Source organism: Malaya genurostris, chromosome 1 (genome assembly GCF_030247185.1).
Source record: "Malaya genurostris strain Urasoe2022 chromosome 1, Malgen_1.1, whole genome shotgun sequence".
NCBI lineage: Eukaryota > Metazoa > Arthropoda > Insecta > Diptera > Culicidae > Malaya > Malaya genurostris.
The window spans coordinates 153,400,714-153,423,409 of NC_080570.1; the positions used below are offsets into that span (position 1 = coordinate 153,400,714).

The 22,696-nt window shown below is 36.3% G+C and overlaps 1 protein-coding gene across 2 annotated transcripts; it reads right to left on the reverse strand.

Moving 5' to 3' along the window:
* Positions 1-738: 738 nt before the first annotated feature.
* On the reverse strand, positions 739-20,520 carry LOC131426234 (sodium-independent sulfate anion transporter-like). 2 transcript variants are annotated; one of them, XM_058588810.1, is made up of 4 exons: positions 20,182-20,520; positions 1,743-2,465; positions 1,421-1,683; positions 739-1,358 (listed from the first exon to the last, which is right to left on the reverse strand). In XM_058588810.1, the coding sequence occupies exons 1-4, from the start codon at positions 20,465-20,467 to the stop codon at positions 840-842; spliced, it is 1,791 nt and encodes a 596-aa protein (XP_058444793.1). In that variant the 5' UTR covers positions 20,468-20,520; the 3' UTR covers positions 739-839. The 2 variants fall into 2 exon arrangements, with proteins under 2 accessions (XP_058444793.1, XP_058444794.1); XM_058588811.1 differs by lacking the exon at positions 20,182-20,520 and adding an exon at positions 9,006-9,301.
* Positions 20,521-22,696: the final 2,176 nt, after the last annotated feature.

Sequence of the window (22,696 nt, forward strand, 5' to 3'; positions counted from 1 at the left end):
TACGGCGACGAAAGCAAAAAGATTACTGAATGAGAGCGGTGTGTATTCTTCTATTGGGTCGAGAGTAGCCAGCAGTGGACTGGATGAAAATATGAGCGACACCGTTATTCAATTTTACGAGGACTATGAAACCAGCCGACCAATTTCTGGTCAACGTGATTGTGTAACAATTAGGAAGAACGGAAATCGCCAAGCTGCTCAAAAAAGATTGATGACACAATTGCGAGAAGCCTATAACCAATTTAAGGAACTGAATACTAAAATACAAATTGAATTTCCATGCTTTGTTCACCTTCGACCTAAGAATTGCAAACTATTAATAGGTTCAGGAACTCACAACGTACCATTCACCAAAATGTGAATCTCATCATCCATAGCTTGGAAAATCATGAGAATTTTCATGGGAGATCAGTTATTGTTCAATCATTTCGCTTATGAAGTCATATCTTATTATTCATAACAGACATGTTTAGGAGAGATATAAAGAGCTTGATTTAACAATTCATCAACACCAAATGAATGACGCAAGGATGAGATATCGCGATACCCCGCAGGAATAATATTAATTATCAATTCATGGAACTGTTCCGTCAATTGAATTACCATGGAAATTGAAATTAAAATTAGATAAAATTATTTCTAAATATACCTTCACATTCTCGGTGGGACAATTGATTTTAGTTGTCAGGGAGGCTTTGTACGAATAACCGTTACTTTAAAACAATGTATTTCGATTTATTTTCTTTAAAACTATACTACTAATACTTAACCTAGTACAAATTAAGAATTATTAATGACTTTCATTGACAAAAGAACTAGGAAGCTATGCTTCCTATATTTCAAATCGTATGTTCCGCAGCGGCATTACTTGCAACTGGGCCTCCTTCGTCCTCCCAGAACGAAAACGAACTGTCGGCATCTTTCAGTAGCTTCTTCAGCGACGGTTTCAGATTGAGCAGTATAAGTCTCTGTTTCACTTGATCCAGCTCTCGGGCCAGTTCCTTGAGCCCTTTCGTCGATGTGTGGTCCAAACCGATGACGGCGGTGCAGTCGATCACTACCGGAACCTGCTGTTCGGTGGCCACTTTGATGACACTGGTTCGCAGAAAATCGACTGCCGGAAAGTACAGACCCATTTCGGGAGCAAGTTTAATGTACCGGAATCCACGTTGTTCCACCGAGGTCTGCTGGATGGAAGGGCGAACGTAAACCTTCAGCAGTCCCACAACGCTTATCAGGACCCCGAACAGTAAGCCTAGTTCGACTCCGGCAATCAGACTAACACTGAAACAACCGAACCAGGATAAGGTATCCATTTTGGAGGATTTCCACAAGCTGTCCACTATCTTGAAATCGATCTGAAAGTAATTTAAACTCTATTATTCGTCCTTTTTCGATCTGCTAGCTACGAAAAAAGTACCATGAAAATAACGGAACATATCAAAACCGCAGCAAGCGTTGTCTTGGGTATGAAATAGAAGTAGGGTGTTAGGAGGCTTAACGCCAAAATGACCAAGATGGCGGAGTATAGTCCCGCTAGTGGCGTTCGAACACCACTGGAATGACTCACGGCAGATCTGGTAAATGCTCCACAAGTTGGCATGGAGCTGAAGCACGACCCAACGATGTTACACAGTCCTAGTGCGATCATTTCCTGGGACGCATCGACAATTTTTCCGGCAGCTGAAAGAGCAATATCAATTTTTAAACCATACTTAGAATCGCTGATTAATGACACTTACTGAAAGCTTTTGCGATTGACACGTTGGCTAGAACTGCAACCAAAGGAACCAAAATAATGCCACTGCCAAGATCTTTCACGATTTCGAAATAAGTTATTGTTCTGTTTCCCGTATGAACATTGTATATCGGAAGCTCAAAGCCTGGAATTCCTGGTTCGACATGACCGGACAGTTTGAACGGAACCTCTTCGCCGGAATTGCTCCATTTGTATGCGATGATGGATGAGATAAGCACGATCAGGGCATTTCGTGCCAAGCTAATGTACCAAAGTAACTTTTTCAGAAACTTTCCTTGCGGTTTATCATCATTCACTGGGATTCGGGTGAGCAGTCGAAGTGACAGAAGGAACACAATAGCGCAAGCCCCGAGCAGTAGATCCCCGGCACTAAACTGGGTCAACTTTCCACTCAAGCTGTATATGGCCTGAAAGAATCCCCTGGCATTCGAAGGAATCCCGAGTAGATGCTTCAGCTGTGTTCCGACTATAATCAACGATGTGGCCGAGGTGAACGCTGAAGTGACCGGAATCGGAATAAAGCTAACCAGGAAGCCTAATTTCAACATTCCGATCAGTAGTTCCACGATACCGGCAAGAAAAGCAAGCACGATCATGTACTGGATCGGTTTATCCATCGTATACTGAACGGAGAGAATGGCCATCAGACTGGTCGGTCCGATGGAAACTTCCTTCACGGTACCGAAGATGACGTACAGCAGGGAGCCTGAAAGTATGTTTGGAGATTTTTCCGTTAATCAATATTCAAACGACAGCAAAATGTAAATACATAGTAGGCGCCGCTAGAGTTGGATGTACATTTTTTTCCGGTTGATTCTCCTGAGCAAACTTTTGAGTGCAAAACGTGGTTGTTTGAACATCAAGATAGGATCCTCATGATTGGAGATTTAAAATTGAAAAATATTCACATAACTAACATCCGCAGAGTTCGCATAACAAAACAAACAACTGTGAAAATTTGCATTAAAAATGTTGCATAAGCGCAAAAATCGCATAAAATAGACTTGCATGTTAATTGACGATTGGGAATTCAATACAAAATAAGCCGACAAAAAAGTGATCCGTAGTTCTTGAAACTGGATACAATTTAGAAATGTTTTTTTCCGTATCGTCAATGATTACAGTTTTTGGTCATTATTTACGGTACTTCCAGAGCCGGTATAATTGGTAGAATTGGGAATCGGAATAGGATAAAATTGATTCAATTGGATAATTAAATTTCATCCCGACCCGACCCCCGGTTCCGGAGATGCAGGGTGACATGCCATTTTTTTTCACCATTTTTTTTCAAATGAAAAGTCCTAAAGTTTCCTTAAAATTTCTAGCACATTTCATCCGGATCCGACTTCCGGTTCCGGAACTAAAGTGTGATAAGTGAAAAATTACCAATTTCATGAGTATTTATCACGAACGATGGTCAAAAACAGGTACAAATCCCATAAAACTGTCTGAATTTTTTTCCTAGTTCACAGAACTTGTTAATTTGTGGGCATATAAACTTAATTCGGCATTACTGCTCCCCTCTTTTCCTGTTCCGTAAGCATTGAAAGTGATGAAGAAAAATTCTAAAAATCTGAACCGAGTATCACAAATCGTAGTTTAAATTCCCAAGTAGCAATCCGCAACTAGTTCTGATACGACAATGTCTAAACTATGTTGTAACAAGAGCACGAATATGTTTTTTATGTTATACTGGTTAAAACAAGGTGACCGCAGTGTTTCTTTATAACGTAAACATTAAACTCACTATCATTTGTAAGTTATCGTTACTTGATTCTAACATATCTTTGATCATAGCTATGTTTTTAGCTACTAGTTGAAAAAAGGTTTATTTTCCGTTGAGAAACCATTCTAAATACATTAACGTATATGTGAATCGTTACTGTGAATTGATATAGCAATAACTTAGATATTATAAGATTATAACATATAATTTCCTCATTAATTCAGATAGTTATCGGTAAGTTTTCCCAACGTTATGATAACTAAAATGCAAACAAAACAACCTTTGTTGGCTTGAATATGACGAACACAATATGGAGTCTCAAGAAGTGTATGAAACGTAAATTAAACCAGGATATTACTTTTTTCAAAACTACTTTTTGCCGAAAATAGTGAATGACAGAATAGTCATTTTTGTTCTATGCACTGTCATAAACACGAAGAAAATAATACAGGGATTGAACATCGATTGTAGTAATATTATAGTTCTCATGATATATGAATTTAAAATGATGAGAAATCACTCTACTTGGAATAATTTTGAGCATTCTGAACATAGGGTTATTTTGTTGTTTATTTTTTATATCTTTATAGACAGATTTTGATTGAAGGCGCATAAAAAACAGTTAAGTAAAATTGAATTCCGCTCGACAAAATCGTTGTGAAATTTGTACCTTGTATCAAGTTTGTGACTTAAAGTACTCTTCTGCTTTTTTATTGATGATAGAAAAGCATTCCGGATTCATTCAATGTTTATAATGTCGATGGTAACTAATGTCGTTTTCGTTTTTAAATTGCACTACACTGGTGTAGCGAAAGCTGCACTGAAACCGTTCGTTTTTATCAATTGCACTACACCAGTGCTACACTTTTTCTGCACCGATACCACTGGTGTAGCACTCGTCAAAAGTTTGGTGTAGCTCTGTGCAATGGAATCGTTTATTGTAGTCAATGGTTACTGTTTATGTTTTCGTCATTTTTGTTCGTTTATTCATGCCTCAGTGTAGCACTGCACCGGTGTAGTGCAAATTAAAAACGAAAACGCCATAAGTTTCAACTAGTTTACTTGGAAACAAGCTATTTTCAAGTTATGAAAAGATAAGTTATTTCAGTATGGCATTACAACGTAACGACAACATATTTTTAGCCGATTTAACAACTAGTAGAAATTGCGCTTTTTGAGTCATGCAAGTGGTTAGATGTTAGTAACAATCACTCAAATATCTGGTTGCAAACTAGTCACAAACAAGCTAGCGTAACAAAAATTGTTACTTGGGTTAAAGCTCACATTGTCTCAATGGTTACTGTGAAATTTCATCCGGATCCGACTTCCGGCTCCGCAGTTACAGTCAAAACTTTCAAATCGCCATATAGAATGACGTGGAAGAAGAAAACAAAACACGAACGATGCCCGCTTTGTTCTATATCGTACACGCTATAAATAAAACGAAACGGTTATGGGATGTCTGCTACTGGTGTGTGATATTGGTAAAAGACGGTGCTGCGGTTGATTAAAATTCTAGCTATTCTATGATAAGTGCGACCGAAAGAATAAACGATTGTCAATGAATTGAAATTAATTTGAAAAAATAAACATGCATCGGAATTTTAAGCTTTGCGATGTAAATGCAATTTTCACAGCCGGTAAGGCAGTTTTACCGTACCGGTGGTGTAGTGATGCAATAATAATAATAACAATAATCCATTATATGCTGATATGCTTTTTAACTTGCCTTGTAAAAGTAACAGAAACGCAGGTTCGCTTCGTTTGTTAGATTTCGTTTAATTGGTTTAATCGAACTAGAGCATGAAATAGTAACTCTAGATTTAACTAGATTCATAACTGTTCCAATTTGTAGGTCATATTTGTTGCTGGCAAACGAACCAACTTCAGCTATTCCGATCAGCTGTATCCGATTTCGAAACTATTGGAAATAGTGATCAAAAACTGCCAAAAAGGATCTCACTCACTTTTTTTTCACGCTGACGAAATCGATTTTCGCAAACCTATAGGTTCAAAGGAAAAGTCTTACATTTTCATACGGTTCCGTAACTAAATTACGTCCGAATAAACTTTCCTATTTTTAATTAATGAACAGTTGTTTTTGCGAATTCCATAGTAATATTTATGATGTTATGAGTAATATGAGAAAGACATCATTACAAACACTAGGTGGATTAAAGCAGATTTTGGAATTAGGCTTTTCTGTTTCAATAGACTTTGCAGCCAATTCTCAATGTACAGAATCATTGCATGGCTAGTGCTACGATCCTACATTCCAGGCAATGAAAGAGCCGATATTTTAGCCAAATGTGATGCTATTGAAGGTGAAATTTATGAGCGACCGATTGCTTTCAACGAATTCTATAGCGTGTTCCGCCAAAGAACACTTGCCAGCTGGCAAGCTTCTTGGGATAGAAATGATCTGGGTCGGTGGATGCACTCAATTATACCCAAAATATCGACAAAGGTTGGTTCAGGGGACTGGATGTGAGTAGGGATTTCATTCGTGTGATGTCCAGACTTATGTCCAATCACTACACGTTAGATGCACATCTCCTTCGAATTGGACTTTCCGAGACTAATCATTGTGCTTGTGGCGAAGGTTACCGCGATATTGACCATGTCGTTTGGTCATGCATGGAATATCGTGATGTCATATCTCAACTAATAAATTCCTTGCGTACCCAAGGTAGACTATCTAATGTCCCAGTTCGCGACATGAAACTTCTTAATCATTTCATTAAGACCATTAGAGTTCCAATTTAATTTAGATTTCATGTTAGACTTTTTTCTCTTCCATGCGTTCAACCAACAGCCAGCTATCTTATATTGAATAAAAGTGATAAGCTGTTACAAACAAACCGGAAATAGTAATAAGATCGTGTACCAAATAAATGTTTTTTATTTAATAGTATTCATAATAGCAAATCGCTTGATAAAAACAGTGTTTAGATTAACTAAATTACCGATATACTAATATGATATTCGAATTGTACTAGGTTCAAAGTACTATGTGTTGTGGATGCTACGGGTAAAAAAATGTATATTGCCTTATGGAATAAATGTATTTATGAAAAAAAAAAGTCGGGTGGGTAATGTCAGAGACGAGCAAAACAAACAAACATGCTTCTTTCGAAGTATGAATTCGGAACATGGGACTAGCTCCGAATTCAGTTGCAAAATTCAGGTTTGGAATCCAGATCAAGAATTCAGTTTATTAATTTAGTTTTAGAATTATGGAATTGATCTCATTTTCACCATTCAGGATCCAAATTTAAATCTTGAACTGAATACTGAACTTGAATTCCGAAACTGACTAGTATTGGATTTAGTTCTAAAATCTTGTTCCGGTTGAATTCAATTCCAGCATGCTTAATCTGAATAATGGTAATGAACTCAGAAACTGGTATCAGGAGTTAAATTCAGGTTCTGAAGTCAGTTTTAAAATTTTCGTTCAGATCTAAGATTTAGTTCCAAAATACAGATCTAGAGTTTGTATCATGAACTTTGTTTCGGAATACTAAATATTTGTTCCAAAAAATCTGGATCTGAACTCAAACTAAGGCACTAAATTTAGTTTCAAATCTAGTCAAGGAACCAGTTCCAAAAATCTAGCTCCAGATTCAAGAATTAGGATTCAGTTTTGGAGTCTAAGTCTTAACTTTTGAACCCGCATTCTCGAACTAAATTCCAAAACTACTTTCTAAAACCAAAATTAAGCTAAAAAATCAGATGGAATTTGGTTCCAAAATTCAGTTTCAAAATATAATCCAAATGAGGCTTTACAAGCAAATGATAGCGCATCGTGAGCGTTTCAAGCTTTATATCACACGGAAGATCTATTTTGGCTGCTGCTGATTAAATCACTACTACTCGCTTTGTCTGAGACTACCTCAAAACCGTCGTCCCAGTGCGAAAAAGGCAATCAACCTTGATGAGTTTTCCTCATTGTTTCCAAAAGTTTTAGAAAACTTTGTTTTGAACTATTTGTGGTTATGTCACACTGTTGAAAATTTAATCACAAATTCCTGATCATATTTCCGATAGCTTGTATAAAAAGTTATGTTGTTGGGTTAAGTACAACAAAAAGATATTCATGGTTCAGTTCTACCCATTCTTTTACGAAGTAAATCTTGAAAAGGTGCCCCATAGTAAAGTAAGTTACGACAAAAAATTCATGCATACATTTCACCTTTGTGACATTTTTCAGACCTCAGTAGCTTATTGTACCGATTTGTAACAAGTGCAAAATTATCATCGTGTATGATGTAGAGTTAGGATAAAATAATAATAAAATATAGTTTGTCTATTCGACGAATTAATAATTAATTCGAACGTGTAGCTGTAATCCGAGACTGAATTGGTCTGAACTATTCATAAATTCAATATACACGTGAAGCAATGAGCATAATATTTACATTTGACAATGCGTATAATTGGTCACAATGATCTGCTGCTGTATTTGGTACGAAAAAATTGATGTTATGTTCCATAGAAGATAGAGCTAGTCTAAATGTGCATAAGAATAATCCAGTTGAGCTGACGCGAAATGAAACTTTCGAATTCGCTCATTTATTACAGTAGATACAGTGTCAGATGCTATAGTAGAAGTTCTTTTTAATTATTTCAAGCACCTGCACCATAAAAATGAGGTTACCACAACACAAAAAATTTGTATATAATTTACACCATACTCAGTTGCCATTTCCAATGATTATGCGGGTTGATTGTAAAACTGTTCTAGCTATCAATAGAACAATGTCATATCAAATTCAGCTGTTTGCTAAAAGCGCAATTTCACAATCTGTCTACTAAAAAAAACAAAAAGATATCGCTCCTATATGATATTGCAATGTCAATGACGTGAAGTAAGAACAGCTGGATTCCGATGTTAAAATGTCGTTTTCCATTACACAGTACTTTTCAGTAATGACACTTTTAATGATCGTGTAAGGGCCGCTTAAGATGCTGTGCCATAAATCGGTGTCATCTCGAGTGAGACGACGCTACCCAGAAATGAAGAAGAAGTAGAAGATCTTGAGCATACATTTTGCTGTGACAGTTTCAGTAAGATTTCAAATTAAAGAATCAGTGTGGGATCGACTGTTCAAATCACTTCGTATACAGAACAGTTACTGGAAGGTCAGTTCGCTAGGCTCATAGAAAAACTAACCGGTCACCGCCATGTGAATTCGTGGCAAGAACGATTGTTTAATATTCAATATTCAGAGGCACGAAAGGGGGCTGAGAAAAAATGGCACCGTCATCGTTACTCTTTATCAAAGCTTCGGCAATTCTGTGCATCGTACCCTCAATAAAACAATTAATCATTAGAGACTCTCTGAACACTTTTAGTACGTCGTCAGTTCTATTCATCACTTCATTTAAGCTATGAGATTTATGTTTGTAAACACAAATTGTCAAATTGTTTTTCCTCCATTTTGATCATTTCATATCTAGATCCTCACTCATTCCTGTATAACATCACTTTCACCGAAAATTCCACAATTTCCTGCTTACCGATGTAAGCAGCGTACAATCCATAGTGCGCCGGTAATCCTGCCAGTGGTGCGTATGCCAAACTCTGCGGTATGATGGTAAGGCCCAGGGTAATACCCGCGATGAAATCCGCTATCAGGTACTCCCGCTTGTAGGATCTGATCCACTTCAATATGGTGATCCTTCGTTTCACTTTGGTTTTCCACCTTTCCCCGGTGCAGTTCGATGCGGCCACAGTTTGCGAGATGCGTTTCCGTAGTTCGACATTTTCCAACACCATCATCGAAATTCGCGAGTCGACTGAGCGCTTTCGGAACTGACTGAGGCAAACTATTGTATTGTATATTCCGGGGATTTCGCATACACTTGATAGAGGGCAAACAAGGGGTGGTATGTGCGTTTGTTGTTAGCCCATCAGCAAACCGGTATCGACCCCGGCCTGAGTAAATGTGGTTCTACCTGAATGATAGATAATTTTTTTTACGTAACGTCAACTCGATGAACGCAATGTTTGCTGTTTTGGGAATTGTCCACCAATTCTTTTGTGAACACATTTCATTTAGCACCAATACTTCCTGCTTCCGAACGATTACATTCAAGTTGTTTTTTTTTCGTATTATATCACTAGCAAGTAAAACAGTTTAATCATCCATGTTACTCCCTACACAGCATTTTTTTTCTCAGTGTCTGAAAATTATTATTTAGCTGGCAAAAACAACCAAGCTCTCGAGCATGGTTATTTTTGACAACAAAAATTTTAACCAAGGTTTAAATTATCCACGAAATGATTCCCAAGTTCTATTCTCATCGATTTCATAATGTTCAAAGTTGTTCGAAATAGTTTCAGCTACGACTTAAATATCGAAATACATTAATTTTAAAGATGACTCAATTCCGTATGTGATGGTATTCGGTAAAACGTGACTTACTTTCGGAGAGTACAATACTCAGTAAAAGTACTCCGTTCAAATTTCAATGATTCTCAATTACATGATAAATTAATCCTAATAATATGCTTTTTTTTATTTTTTATTTAATAACATATTTTAAGGGATAATAATATGCTTGTTTCTACCTTAGTAATTTAAGGATTCAGAAAAAAAAACATAATTAAAACTCAGCTCAGGCTGAAGTACGAATAATAATGCGATAGAATGTTACAAATTTCTACTGAAACCAATTCAGCTGTTTTTCAAAGAACGGCGAATCTAACATTGACAGCAAATGGAGAAAATCATCGATGAATGTTTCGACTTCGGTTTCAAATCGTGTTTAGAAATTATCGTATATTCTCTGATCAATTTATGATTAGTCGATGAATTGTTAGTTTATTTTCAAAAGGCACGCAAATGTTACCACTTTCCTTCTATATCCATTGAATAAATCAACATAAAAAGAGTTTCGCCCTTTTTCGATTTGTTTACTTTTATACTTCCTGTGTGAATTATAAAGATACGCCCTTGCGCATTTTTCACGAAATTGACTGGTTTTCGCTACTAAGACAAATCTGTGAGTAGTTTTATTCTCTCTTTTACTATTTCCAGTAATAAAAGGTTCGGTAACTATCTAAAATAAAGAAAATAAATAGTTTCGCCCTTCCTTACCAGCAATTGAAGTATCGCCCTGTTTGTTGGCATGGAACACGGAGGGCGAAACTTGCGTAAACAAATGAAATGACAGTTTCGCCTTTTATAGTTCTTGGTATTACCAAGATTGAGATTTTTGTAGAATACGAATTTTTAGACAAAATTGTAGGATTTTGAAGCATTTATTGGTAGGAGAGAGAACCTCGATTTGTTTACTTTTGTAAGATACGTCCTTCTTTGAAAAACAGCTGAATTGATTTGAAAGCTTGTGCAGTGCAGGGTTATGGAAAACATATAGGGGAGACCGGGGTTGAGCGGACCGATTTTTTCATCCGTAATTTTTTTTGCTAAAAAGTTTCTCTATAAAAAAATAATTTTATAGTGAAGCTTTTTAGTTACACAATTGCATTCAAGCATGCGATTCCCCGTTGAACCGTTTTTTTTTCTTTTGTTTGTCGAGATGTGATGCATTCCGAATTCCTTCCGACCGGCCAACTAGTTAACAAGGAATACTATTTGAGTGTTATGCATCATATGGGAGAAGCTAATTGTAAAAAGAAGCCGGAATTATGGGCCGACAACTCTTGGTTTTTGCACCACGATAATGCACCGTCGCATACTGTATTGATTCTTCGTGGCAAATTCAACCAATATTGTTCCGCACCCGCCATCTTCGTCTGATTTAGCTCCGTATGACTTCTGGCTATTCAGCAAACTCAAACGACCGCTCCGGGGAATCCGTTGAGTCAATTGAAGACATCAAACGTGAATCGCTACGCGCATTGAAAGCTGTTCCGGAAATTGACTTTAACAACTGTTTCTAGGATTGGAAAAAAAAAACTTTGGAACAAGTGTATTGGGGCCGGGCGGATTACTTTGAGGGGAATGAAATAGATTTGGAAGAATGAACAAAGAATTTTGAAATTATGAACAAAATCATACTATTTTTTACCCACAATAGTAAGAAAATTTTCCTAAAATAGACCAAATTTTCGACTTTATTTGATAAAAAAAACATTGAACGCTATCCATCTTTAGAAAATTATTTTTACTTCTGACAGAAATTTACAATTGCTCCTATTTACTTATTTGGATCAATATTTAATTTTAGAGTTTTTAGAACATACTTTTTCAAAAGTAGGTTTTCATTAAGTTTAAGTGAATTTAAGTTGTGACTACTAGTTTTTCAAATAGTGTTTTGATCAAATGTTGTTCAAATTTGTTCCACATTTGCGAGATATTCATACTTAAATATACTTAAATTAAAGTATAATTGTAAAACAAAATTTTTAGAAATTTTTTTTATAAATAGCCATTGGAAAAAATTATAATGGAAAAAATTTTATTTTTGGGGGTTTCCAATAAACAATGCTTCATATCTCAACACCAGTTCATTCTATAAAAGTTCATATCTTCGGCATATTTTGTTGTTTTAACATGTTCTAAAACTTTTATAAAGAAATTAATTCTCTCCTCCATCTCGCATTGGATGTAAAATATTTATTTTTAATTCACTTGTAGGTGGATTTGTAATAGGTAAACCGCACCGTACTAAAGACTGTCCCAGAAAGTATGGACGCACTTTGATTTCGCTGTAAATAATTCACAAGTGTTAGATATTCAAATTTTATTCGATATACTGATAAAATTAGACTACAACAACAGAATATTATTCTAAACATCTGCTACTTAGCCATTGTAGACTAGCTGGCGCACCTTGTTTGTGCTTCTTATAGGTTCGAAGATTCAAACGTTCTTTAGCACGAAGAACATTTGACTTCGAAGTGCCCACTTTTTTGGTCACATCCCGAACTGAAACCTCCTTCTTTTGCTCGAACGCCTTCAGTATACGTTTATCCAGCTGAGGGTTAGCAGAACCTTTTTTCGACCCGTTTTCGGTTTATCCTCAAAGGTGTTATCCTCACCGAACATCCTGATTGCATTTCGCACGGCTTTTTCACTTACTCCTTCCATTTTTGGTATCTTTCTCAGTGACAGTCCGCGTTCTGTGCACCATTTGTATGCAATTTTTCGACATTGTTCTGCTGAAAGTCCACGCATTTCGAAATAAACTAATGAAAACGAATAAACAACTGCACAAGTGGTTAGAGAAGAGTGTAAACAACAGGACGCAGCCATAAAAATTGACAGATTCTGAACCATTGCGAAATGGCAGCGGTTTTTGGTTGCGTCCATACTTTCTGAGACAGTCTTTAAAACCGGTACTAATAATTTTTAATAAATTTTCGGCGCACTGCAAAAGTAACTTTTGTTATTCGAAAACACTTTTGGTAATGTCAAATATGTACTTTTTTTCTATCCTCAGAAACTTACATTGACAAACAGAAAAATATAATAAACCGTTTTGTTTTTCGCAGTTATATCAAAGATAAATAATAAAGACATGTATGTGCTTACAAATATTTAAAAAAAATCTGGTCCGTTCCCGGTACCTTCTTTAATGACCGCACTCACCGCTTGATGGAGCGCGAGATTAATTGCATTGTTATCATTTCGACCAAAGTGTGCCATGAAATCTCAATATATACACGCAGAGAAAAAAATTGTAAAAATAACCAAATTTGGGTTCCCCCCAACGAATATTTTTATTGAAATAGTGATAAAAGAAAATCTGGTTTGATATTGTAAATATTGCTAATTGAAACTACAAAACATGATCGTTTATATTTCTCGGTGGATTAGTTTGTTTCAATAAACAGTTTGATAAAAAAAAACAAATATTTTACTTGCGCGTTCCTGTCAACCTTTTGACAAACAATTTCACAGTAAATTCAACTTAAAATATAGTTTTAAATGAAACGAACTCTAGTTAAAGTCAATAATTGTAACGCTTTAAATTCACAAAACCTTTTAGTTGAAATAATTTTCCTTGAATTTAGTTATTTCAACTAACGCTTTTGATTGTTGAAACCATACATTTTTGTTTGATTTCAGGAATAAAATAATTTCTTTCATACTAATTTAACGAAGTAATTTTTGATACTACCTTTATTTGTTTTCAATTTCCTAATATACAATTTTTTTAAATTTAGCATTTTTTCAAGACTGTGAGCCGTTTTGTCGCTAGACTATCGAATTATTTACATACCCCACTATCAAGCCCTGATTTTTCAATATTTATAGCATCCAACGATTCATCAGTCAAAATAGAGATCCTGCATGAAATATTTTTTGCAAAGAAAATGTGTTATGTAATGCTATGCAATTTTCAAAATCTTTCCAATTATCGATACATACGCTTGAATTATTGAAAATCCCTTAGTTAATTAAAGAAGCAGATAAACGTTTTTTTATAAAACTTGTAAAAAACTTTATCCGCGGGAGATAAAAAATGCCCTGGAATATTTTCGCGGGAAAAATGCTCTTGTCTATTGGAAATAAAACTATCACGGTTCATTTGAACAATAAACTTAGTTATATCAGTACACAAATAAGATCATAGATAAATTAAACCTATTTTTTCTTGAAATAAAGATACAGCAGGATTGAGTCAATGAGGATATTTCGATAACGTCAATTCAAATTTGGTTGACATGTAATAAATAGTTAATTTATTTCAACAACAAAATTCATTGGGAGCAAATAAATTTTTCGTTTGGTTAAACCAAAGTTTAGATTCAAATCAAGCAGTGAACATTTTTTATATTTAAGGGAGAAATTGGGTCAAAACAATCATATTCTAGCTTGACATGAACATAAATCATATTAAAAATTCTGCTAACTGTTTTGTTTTTTTAAACATGCTCCATTTCTCTGCGTGTACAAATGAGCTGACGTATCGAAAGGGTTCTCACGATTTGACATTTGCATTATGAGTGCGATGATGGGAACTCAGTAGTGCAACCAATTTATCACCATTGGTGCCAGTTTCACGGAGGACCGTAGATGTGTGCCAAAAAAAGATCGTGACTGTCATGTCTGGAAATTCGTTTGTGGTTATATATGGGTATCCGAAAAATAAACTTGAGATAAAGTGGGCTGCGATTTTCCATGCATCATTTGAATAGAATTTCTCGACAAAGTATTTCCAGTTATTTGAAACTATTCAACAACCTTTTACCTACGTCGTAGCTATGACAATGTTTGTTTATGTAGCTTACTTTGAAGGTGACGTATCGTCTGAATCATACTTAATAGGTCGTAGCTTGCAGCCAAATCACTCTTCCTAGGAAGATGGCAATAAAGAAATGCTGATTGATTCACTACCCATTTATTTCGAAAGTTAGAGAATCGATGCAAATTTCCTATGTCAATAATGCGCTTTCTCATCCAATTTCTAGTTTATGAATCAGCGCTACTACCAATTTTGTTGGTTCTGGATGAAGGTGTGAATTTTTGAGTGCCAAATATTGCGAGATGTTTTTTTTAATTAATCGTTTTGCACCGCAGCAGAGTTATTTAATTCTGTCTACCGATCGCAATGTAGGATGCGTCATCTAATGTGTGCCGGTGATTCCCCGAAAATGGTTCATGATTCCGCTTCGCTGTCGTTCACTGATGCGTGAGATTGGTGACCATTGATCTATACTTATCTCAACAGCGTAATTCTGGTGCTGTTCGGTAAGAGAACTGAATGCATTAGATATGTTAATTCTAGTTTTTTTCTCTAAATTCTAGTGAAATACTTCTGTTATAGGGATACGAAATACTTTAAGGTAATGTTGTGAACAGAGATGACATATCTCACTCTAACTAATGATTCTCCTATATGAGATGAATAAGAAAGCAACTGGCCTATGAAAAATCAACGAAAAGATGTAAGGTAATAATACGAATGTTAGACTTCAATCAAATGAGATGTTAATAGCAATAATATTATTCCAACCAAAATGTGTACAAGAAAACTTTGTTCATTAACCGTTATTCAATATGCAATAACATGCATTAGATAAGGTCACGATTTGCTATCGTAGCAAAGGTAGCTTGGGTAATGCTTACTGCTTTAACTTCAGACTCAAGACCTTGCGCATATGCACTGCAAAGAACAATATAATCACTAGATGTTTTAAATTCGGTATATTCAATTGTTTAGATGCTTTGAATTAATACAGACAGATTAACATTGCTTGTTTGTTTTTCCTATTGGAGAGTGGTAAGAATTTAATATTGAATATCAATATTTTTTGTCTATGATACTATGATCAGTAAATTATAATACCATTTTGAGTAGTATGAAATAGTTCAATATACAATTTCAACTGGTTTTCTGGTCAATTACGGGAAACTCACGGGCGGTCAACTAAGCTGAAACCTGAACCCGTGGACCAACGGAAAGGGGCATTCAAAGATAGCTTCAGTTCATCAATTTTCAGAAAATCCTACAAATGAACGAATAAGATAGAAACGTGGAATAGACGCATTTGTCTGCATCCATTGAGGAGCAATAAACACACACTTTATCTTCACCGCAGGCTTAGTGGCTGCTGATTACATCCAGTGAATGTGTTTACACTGTATAATTCTATGGTCATTGGAATTACGAAATTTGGTAAAAACAATGCAGAAGGAATTTTATGAATGACTAACAAAAAGTCTTCATACATCATGAAATTTCTTCCTACTGTTACCGCAGGATTGATTCAATGATGCATAAAATAAAGTAGCGAAGTATTATTATAAAAACCTGTTTTAATCCACCTAGTGGTGTAATGATGCCTTTCTCATGTACATATAATATTGTGGTATTCTATTCAAAAAAATTCTTTTCAAGTTTTGAAAGAAACCAAGAGATTGTTTATGCATAACATACAGAATAAAAGAGTGCTTTGATTACGTAAGCCATCCTTAAGAAAACGAAATGGGATCACTATTATATACACTTTCCGGAATCCGGAACCGGATACCGGGAACCAGAATAGCCGGAATCGGTTTGTTTAGTTGCCTACTGATAATGACTATCGAATTGTGTAGTTTTGAGACCAGTTTAAAAAATTTTTTACGTTCTTTGTTTCGCCGGTTTAAATGACGGTGTACAATATTGAACACACTTTACCCTATAACTCCGGAACCGGAAGTCAGATCCGGATGAAATTCAGGAATTCCGTATGGGACCACGAGACCTTTCATTTGAATCTAAGTTTGTGGAAATCGGTCAAACCATCGCTGAGAAAAGTGAGTGAGATCCATTTTTGTATATATGACCACAATTTCCGCTACTTCCGGAACCGGATACCGGGAACCAGGATAGCCGGAATCGATTTGTTTAGTTGCCTACTGATAATGACTATCGATTTGTGTAGTTTTCAGACCAGTTTAGAAATTTTTTTACGTTTTTTGTTTCGCCGGTTTAAGTGACGGTGTACAATATTGAACACACTTTACCCTATAACTCCGGAACCGGAAGTCGGATCCGGATGAAATTCAGGAATTCCGTATGGGACCACGAGACCTTTAATTTGAATCTAAGTTTGTGGAAATCGGTCAAACCATCGCTGAGAAAAGTGAGTGAGATCCATTTTTATATATATGACCACTATTTCCGGTACTTCCGGAACTGGATACCGGGAACCAGGATAGCCGGAATCGGTTTGTTTAGATGCCTACTGATAATGACTATCGATTTGTGTAGTTTTGAGACCAGTTTAGAAAATTTTTTACGTGTTTTGTTTCGCCGGTTTAAGTGACGGTGTACAATATTGAACACACTTTACCCTATAACTCCGGAACCGGAAGTCGGATCCGGATGAAATTCAGGAATTCCGTATGAGACCACGAGACCTTTAATTTGAATCTAAGTTTGTGGAAATCGGTCAAACCATCGCTGAGAAAAGTGAGTGAGACCCATTTTTATATATATGACCACTATTTCCGGTACTTCTGGAACCAGATACCGGGAACCAGGACAGCCGGAATCGATTTGTTTAGTTGCCTACTGATAATGACTATCGATTTGTGTAGTTTTCAGACCAGTTTAGAAATTTTTTTACGTTTTTTGTTTCGCCGGTTTAAGTGACGGTGTACAATATTGAACACACTTTACCCTATAACTCCGGAACCGGAAGTCGGATCCGGATGAAATTCAGGAATTCCGTATGGGACCACGAGACCTTTCATTTGAATCCTAGTTTGTCACAATCGGTTTAGCCATCTCCGAGAAAACCTAGTGAGATTATTTGACACATACACACACACACACATACATACACACACACAGACATTGCTCAGCTCGATGAACTGAGTCGAATGGTATATGACACTTGGCCCTCCGGGCCAATTTTCACTGGTCGGTTTTTCAAGTGATTGCATAACCTTTCTATATGAGAAAGGCAAAACACACAAATATAAATTTCTTTTGCTTCTTAATATTTATTAAAAAACACAAAAATTAATTAACCAACTCAAAACAGTCTCCCTACGCCTAACTCTCCTAATACCGTTTTCGTTTTAGAACCTAAACGCGGGCGACTCTGACTCCGAGTAAAACGAACACGTGGTACGCGCCCTAAACAACAACTCATAGAAAAAAGAAAAAATAAACAAACTCGCATGGATGCCGTGGTGCGACCTGAGAAAATTTTTAGAGCAAAACTACGCGATTGGAGTCCGATCTAGAGCGACCCCAGGTTGCTAAAACAAACATCTCAAAAGTCGTTTGGGCGACTCTGTGTCAGCTCTCGGGCTGCTCTGATCAATAAACGAAAACGGTATAAGTTGTCGTTGCGGTGAACAAACAAATACAATAACATTTTTTGGCAGCACTGTTTGTGATCCGTCATCTTTTGTTTACAGTTTGATTTTTGTGCTCAGGTGTAATAAAAAATTGTAAAATAGATCTACAGAAAAGAAAAATCTTCGGTGGAAATGCGCTAATTAGTTATGAAACAAAAGCTACACGGGAACAGCAGCAATCACAAGAAAACCAAAGGCTGCGGTGCAATCTATCGTCAAGTATTGCTCGGAACGAGATTCTACCGAAACGTCAAATACTACGAGAAATCAACGAGAGTCCGAGAATATTAGCTGTGAAACTGGCCAAAATAATCCATGACCCCTCCGGTCCAGTAGTGAATGCACAAAGCATTCGCAACGCTCTGACGTTTTACAATCGTATTGCCCGAAAAAAATCCGTTCATAAATTCAATTAAAACGGAGAAACGTCTGATTTTCTCAATTCTCATTTTACAGAAGAAAGTAAATTCTACCTATTTGGGTCCGATTGGCAGCTAGTACAAACTTTTTCAAAAACACTGTGTAAAGTATACAAGTAAAATTCCGTTAAAATCATCGTTTCGCACGACAACAAAGTGGATCAAACATTCAGACTCAAATGCTAATTGATTAGATATCAAGTTTTTACTTTAAAACGGCATGCTTTGATTTACTATAAGAGTAATTTTAAAATTTTTGAAGAGTGTAGTCAAAACGCTGGGAACCTCCAAGAGTAGTGTCGATCGAGCGAAGACACAAAATGAATTTAGGGCCTTGAAGAAGCAGAAAAAGCCAAACAGAAGTGAAACGCAAGCCGAATCTGCCAAACTACTGTGTGGAAAATCAACATGCGTGTACATGGATGACGAATTCGACGTGAAATTTGATTATGACACGCTTCCAAGTGACCAGTTCTACACAGTCCGAGCTGGATAATGTATTGACAAAGTAGTTACTATAGAAAAAAGTCGATTTCTATAAAAAAAAATGGTAGAACAGCAATGGATTTCAAGCAGCGTTTTGTGGATGTACAATGCTTTCGAATTTATCTAGGTCAACAGATACAAAGACAGCGGATGCTTACATTCCGGAATGCTTGAAGTCGCTCCCACCCCGCACGATCCGAAAACATCCTATTTCAGTACTGTTTTGGCGGGATTTGGCATCAGTGCATTACGCAAATCATACAGTGGCCCGGTACAAAACCAACGGAATCGGAGTGTAGTAGAATATAATATAGAACAGAAAAATTAAATAAAAATTAAATTTGCTCAAAAACTAAACTCGTTCTGTTATTTTTAAATCGTGCTTAAACTTACTGGGTTGTCTTATAGAACGCTAGAACTAACGGATCAGAATAATTTATATGAACCTGCGATAATTTAGTTTGCAAGTTACATCATCAGGATGGTTGGCGAAATCCGATATGTTAAGTTTGACATGGTAATTGTCCGGTTAAGTTGCGAACAATTTCAAGCTTCAAAGTCGTTATGTATGGAATTTTTACCGAATAGAGATAACCGCTTTATTGTGAAGTAGCTTACAAAATATCAGTTTTTGTATAAATGCAATAGCATCAGCTTCGATAAGCGAAAATAACCTTAATAATTCTAAACATAAGATTGCGATCAGGTAAGATTGAATTTTTTTTCCAGTCAGCCCACACTGATGAGTAATAGACACATACGTTTATTCCTCTTTGTGAACTTACTGGCTGCTGATTACAATCAATTGGTCTGAATTATTTAAACTACGACCAATTGTTTTGTTTTGCAAGTATGCATGCAAGAAGCAAACCACGTGGTTTACTCAGGACAGTCTTTTTGGAAGCTAAACATCTATTTGTAATGTATAATTATTGCTTTGTGCGTATATTTTGGTTCGTAAAACCAAATTTTCATTAGAAAATTCTCTCCCATTGGATTTTTCCCAAAAACACTCACCCATGAAAGCGGCATACAGTCCATACTGGGATGGCAGTCCGGCGATTGCCGCATACGCAATACTTTGCGGTATAATCGTTAGACCCAACGTGACACCAGCGATGAAGTCTGATATCAGATCGTCCTTATCGTACACTGTTATCCAATTGAGGATATTAAACCGATGTCGTAACTGTTCGCGAACGCATCTGCAGTTGCAGGAAGATGATGTTGCCGGTTTGCGACCGGCATCCGTTCGTCTGCCATCCGAGCGAAGTTCCTTCAGTTCCTCTTCGTCGTGATTCATTCCGACGGATGCAATTGCTGGCTACCGGGTCGAGTGCCAGAGTAATCTGATTAGCACCGAGACACAATTGGAACTAATCTTCGTCCGCCTAAATTAAACTTCAGTCACATTGTTTCAGCAGATGGACACTGAAAAATAAGGACTTCGAAATGTTTGTGAACTTCGCTACTCTGGTTTGCAGTAGATTGTAGTTATTTAACTATTACGCAAAGTTGGACTTAATCAAAATCCCGTGTCAAAAATCAGTTGAGAAAGTTGCAATACAAAACGGGATAAACCATTTGGATGCAAAAGCAAAACTTTACTTAGACAACTCTTATTTGGCAAATAAAACAATCGACAGTAAAAACTTTATATACAAAAACCGGATAAAAACATTTGTTTTGGAAGAACCGGTAAAGGGTTTGTCCGGTTCTTGCACTCAATGTTTAAAAAAAATGTAAAACTCGAAATTAATTTAGTAAAATAAACCAGTAGCACCGATGCCGGTCATAATTCTGAAACCTGAAAGAGAAAAGAGCTTCCGAAATGTAACCAAACATTCGAACCGAAAATGTTCAACTCTGAGTGGTCCATTTTTGTCGTGCGCTGGATGCTGTAAATTTCGTAATAAAAAACTGTCCCAGCTACCATGTTTATCGGTCGAGATAATAAAGCAACTACCTACAATCTACCTACCTACTGTCATATTCATCCTACGAGATATGGATGAGATTGCTGGAAGTGCAACTAATTGATTAGATTTAGGTACCGTTGCGTTGTTTCGCTTGAAGCAATATCCGGGACAAAGATTAAACATGGCAATGGGCATCTTCAGTTTATTTTATTTGTTCAGATAAACGCGTTTATTACATGATAAGCTTGCTCGATATATTTGAAAAAGATGTAATAGTTTTTTACATGCATGATTTTATTTTAATAAAACTTTGTTTATATTTGAATAATTTCATTTAGTTCGTTGTAATCTTAATTCAAATCATTCTATATACGTCAGGTTCGGGACTGCTTAGGAAAGAGTATATTAAAAAATTGGTAGAGTTTTTCAATGAATATGTAGTTATGTCATTGAAATGATATTTTAAGATATTTAACCAATACCCAGCGAACAATCATAATTAGGTTAAAGTCGGGTCTAAATAAACGATGTATTTAAAAATACATTTAACCCTCAGTTTCGATCTGTTCAGTTCAACCACTACTCACCTGCATAGAGAAGGACAAATTATCTTTTGCTTAAATTTATTTGTATTACTCGGCAGATACTGACAAAAGTGTTTCTTTATTATTTCTTTGTGTTGGAGCACGAAATTGAATATAAAGTTGAATGACAGTTTTTTTTTGTTTTTCAATACACTTTGAAGGCAAAACTAAGTGATAATCTAAGAGTACCGTTTTATTAATTGAAAAATCAATGTATTTCAATATAGTTCTACATCAAGATCAAGATGGTTTTCAAACAAGTTTATCACACAACTCTTTGTATAAAATGATGCCCGAAATCTTCGAATTTCAAACAGAGCTGAGCTGAAGTAGATCGCCCGTAGTTACACTTCGTGATTGACCGAATGAGTGGAAATGTACAATGAACCAAGAAAATAAAGCTTGGGAGAAGCAAATCATTTTCACTGTGCATACCCACTCACTCCTAACTTTTTATTAAATGATCAATAACGACGCTGGCTACGACCAAAGGCTGTGCTACTAAGGGAAAGGAAAGAATGTTAGTCCGATACTCGTTGTTTCTAGAGACCGCGAGTACCACTGTATCTCCACGAGCATCACGGGATAGGAGATTTGTTAGTAGGGAGGGAAAGAGATCCGGATATGTTTTCGTAAACAATATGATCTCAACAAAACCTGATTTTCGATACTCAGGAGAAATATAATAAGTAAGAAAAATATAAAATATCTCCAAGGAACGATCTCACCGGTATCCCTTTTCTCCTGTTCGCTCTGCTGTCAGCAACGCGAGATGAAACACGACCACTGAAATAATAAAATAAAAACACTCGCGAATGGGTCCGCTGCAGACCATCCCTAGACCTTCAGTCTGAACGACACGATCGACCTGTAAATCTTCACACATTCCATAGAAATCCGACAACACCGACAATGACATGCAGACGGCGCTTCGATTGGTTAACAGGTTAACATCGTTGAATTTTGGGGCGGCAAATTCACAGTATCCGCCGCTTGAGCATCTTAGATTCGCGAAACAATATTATATCA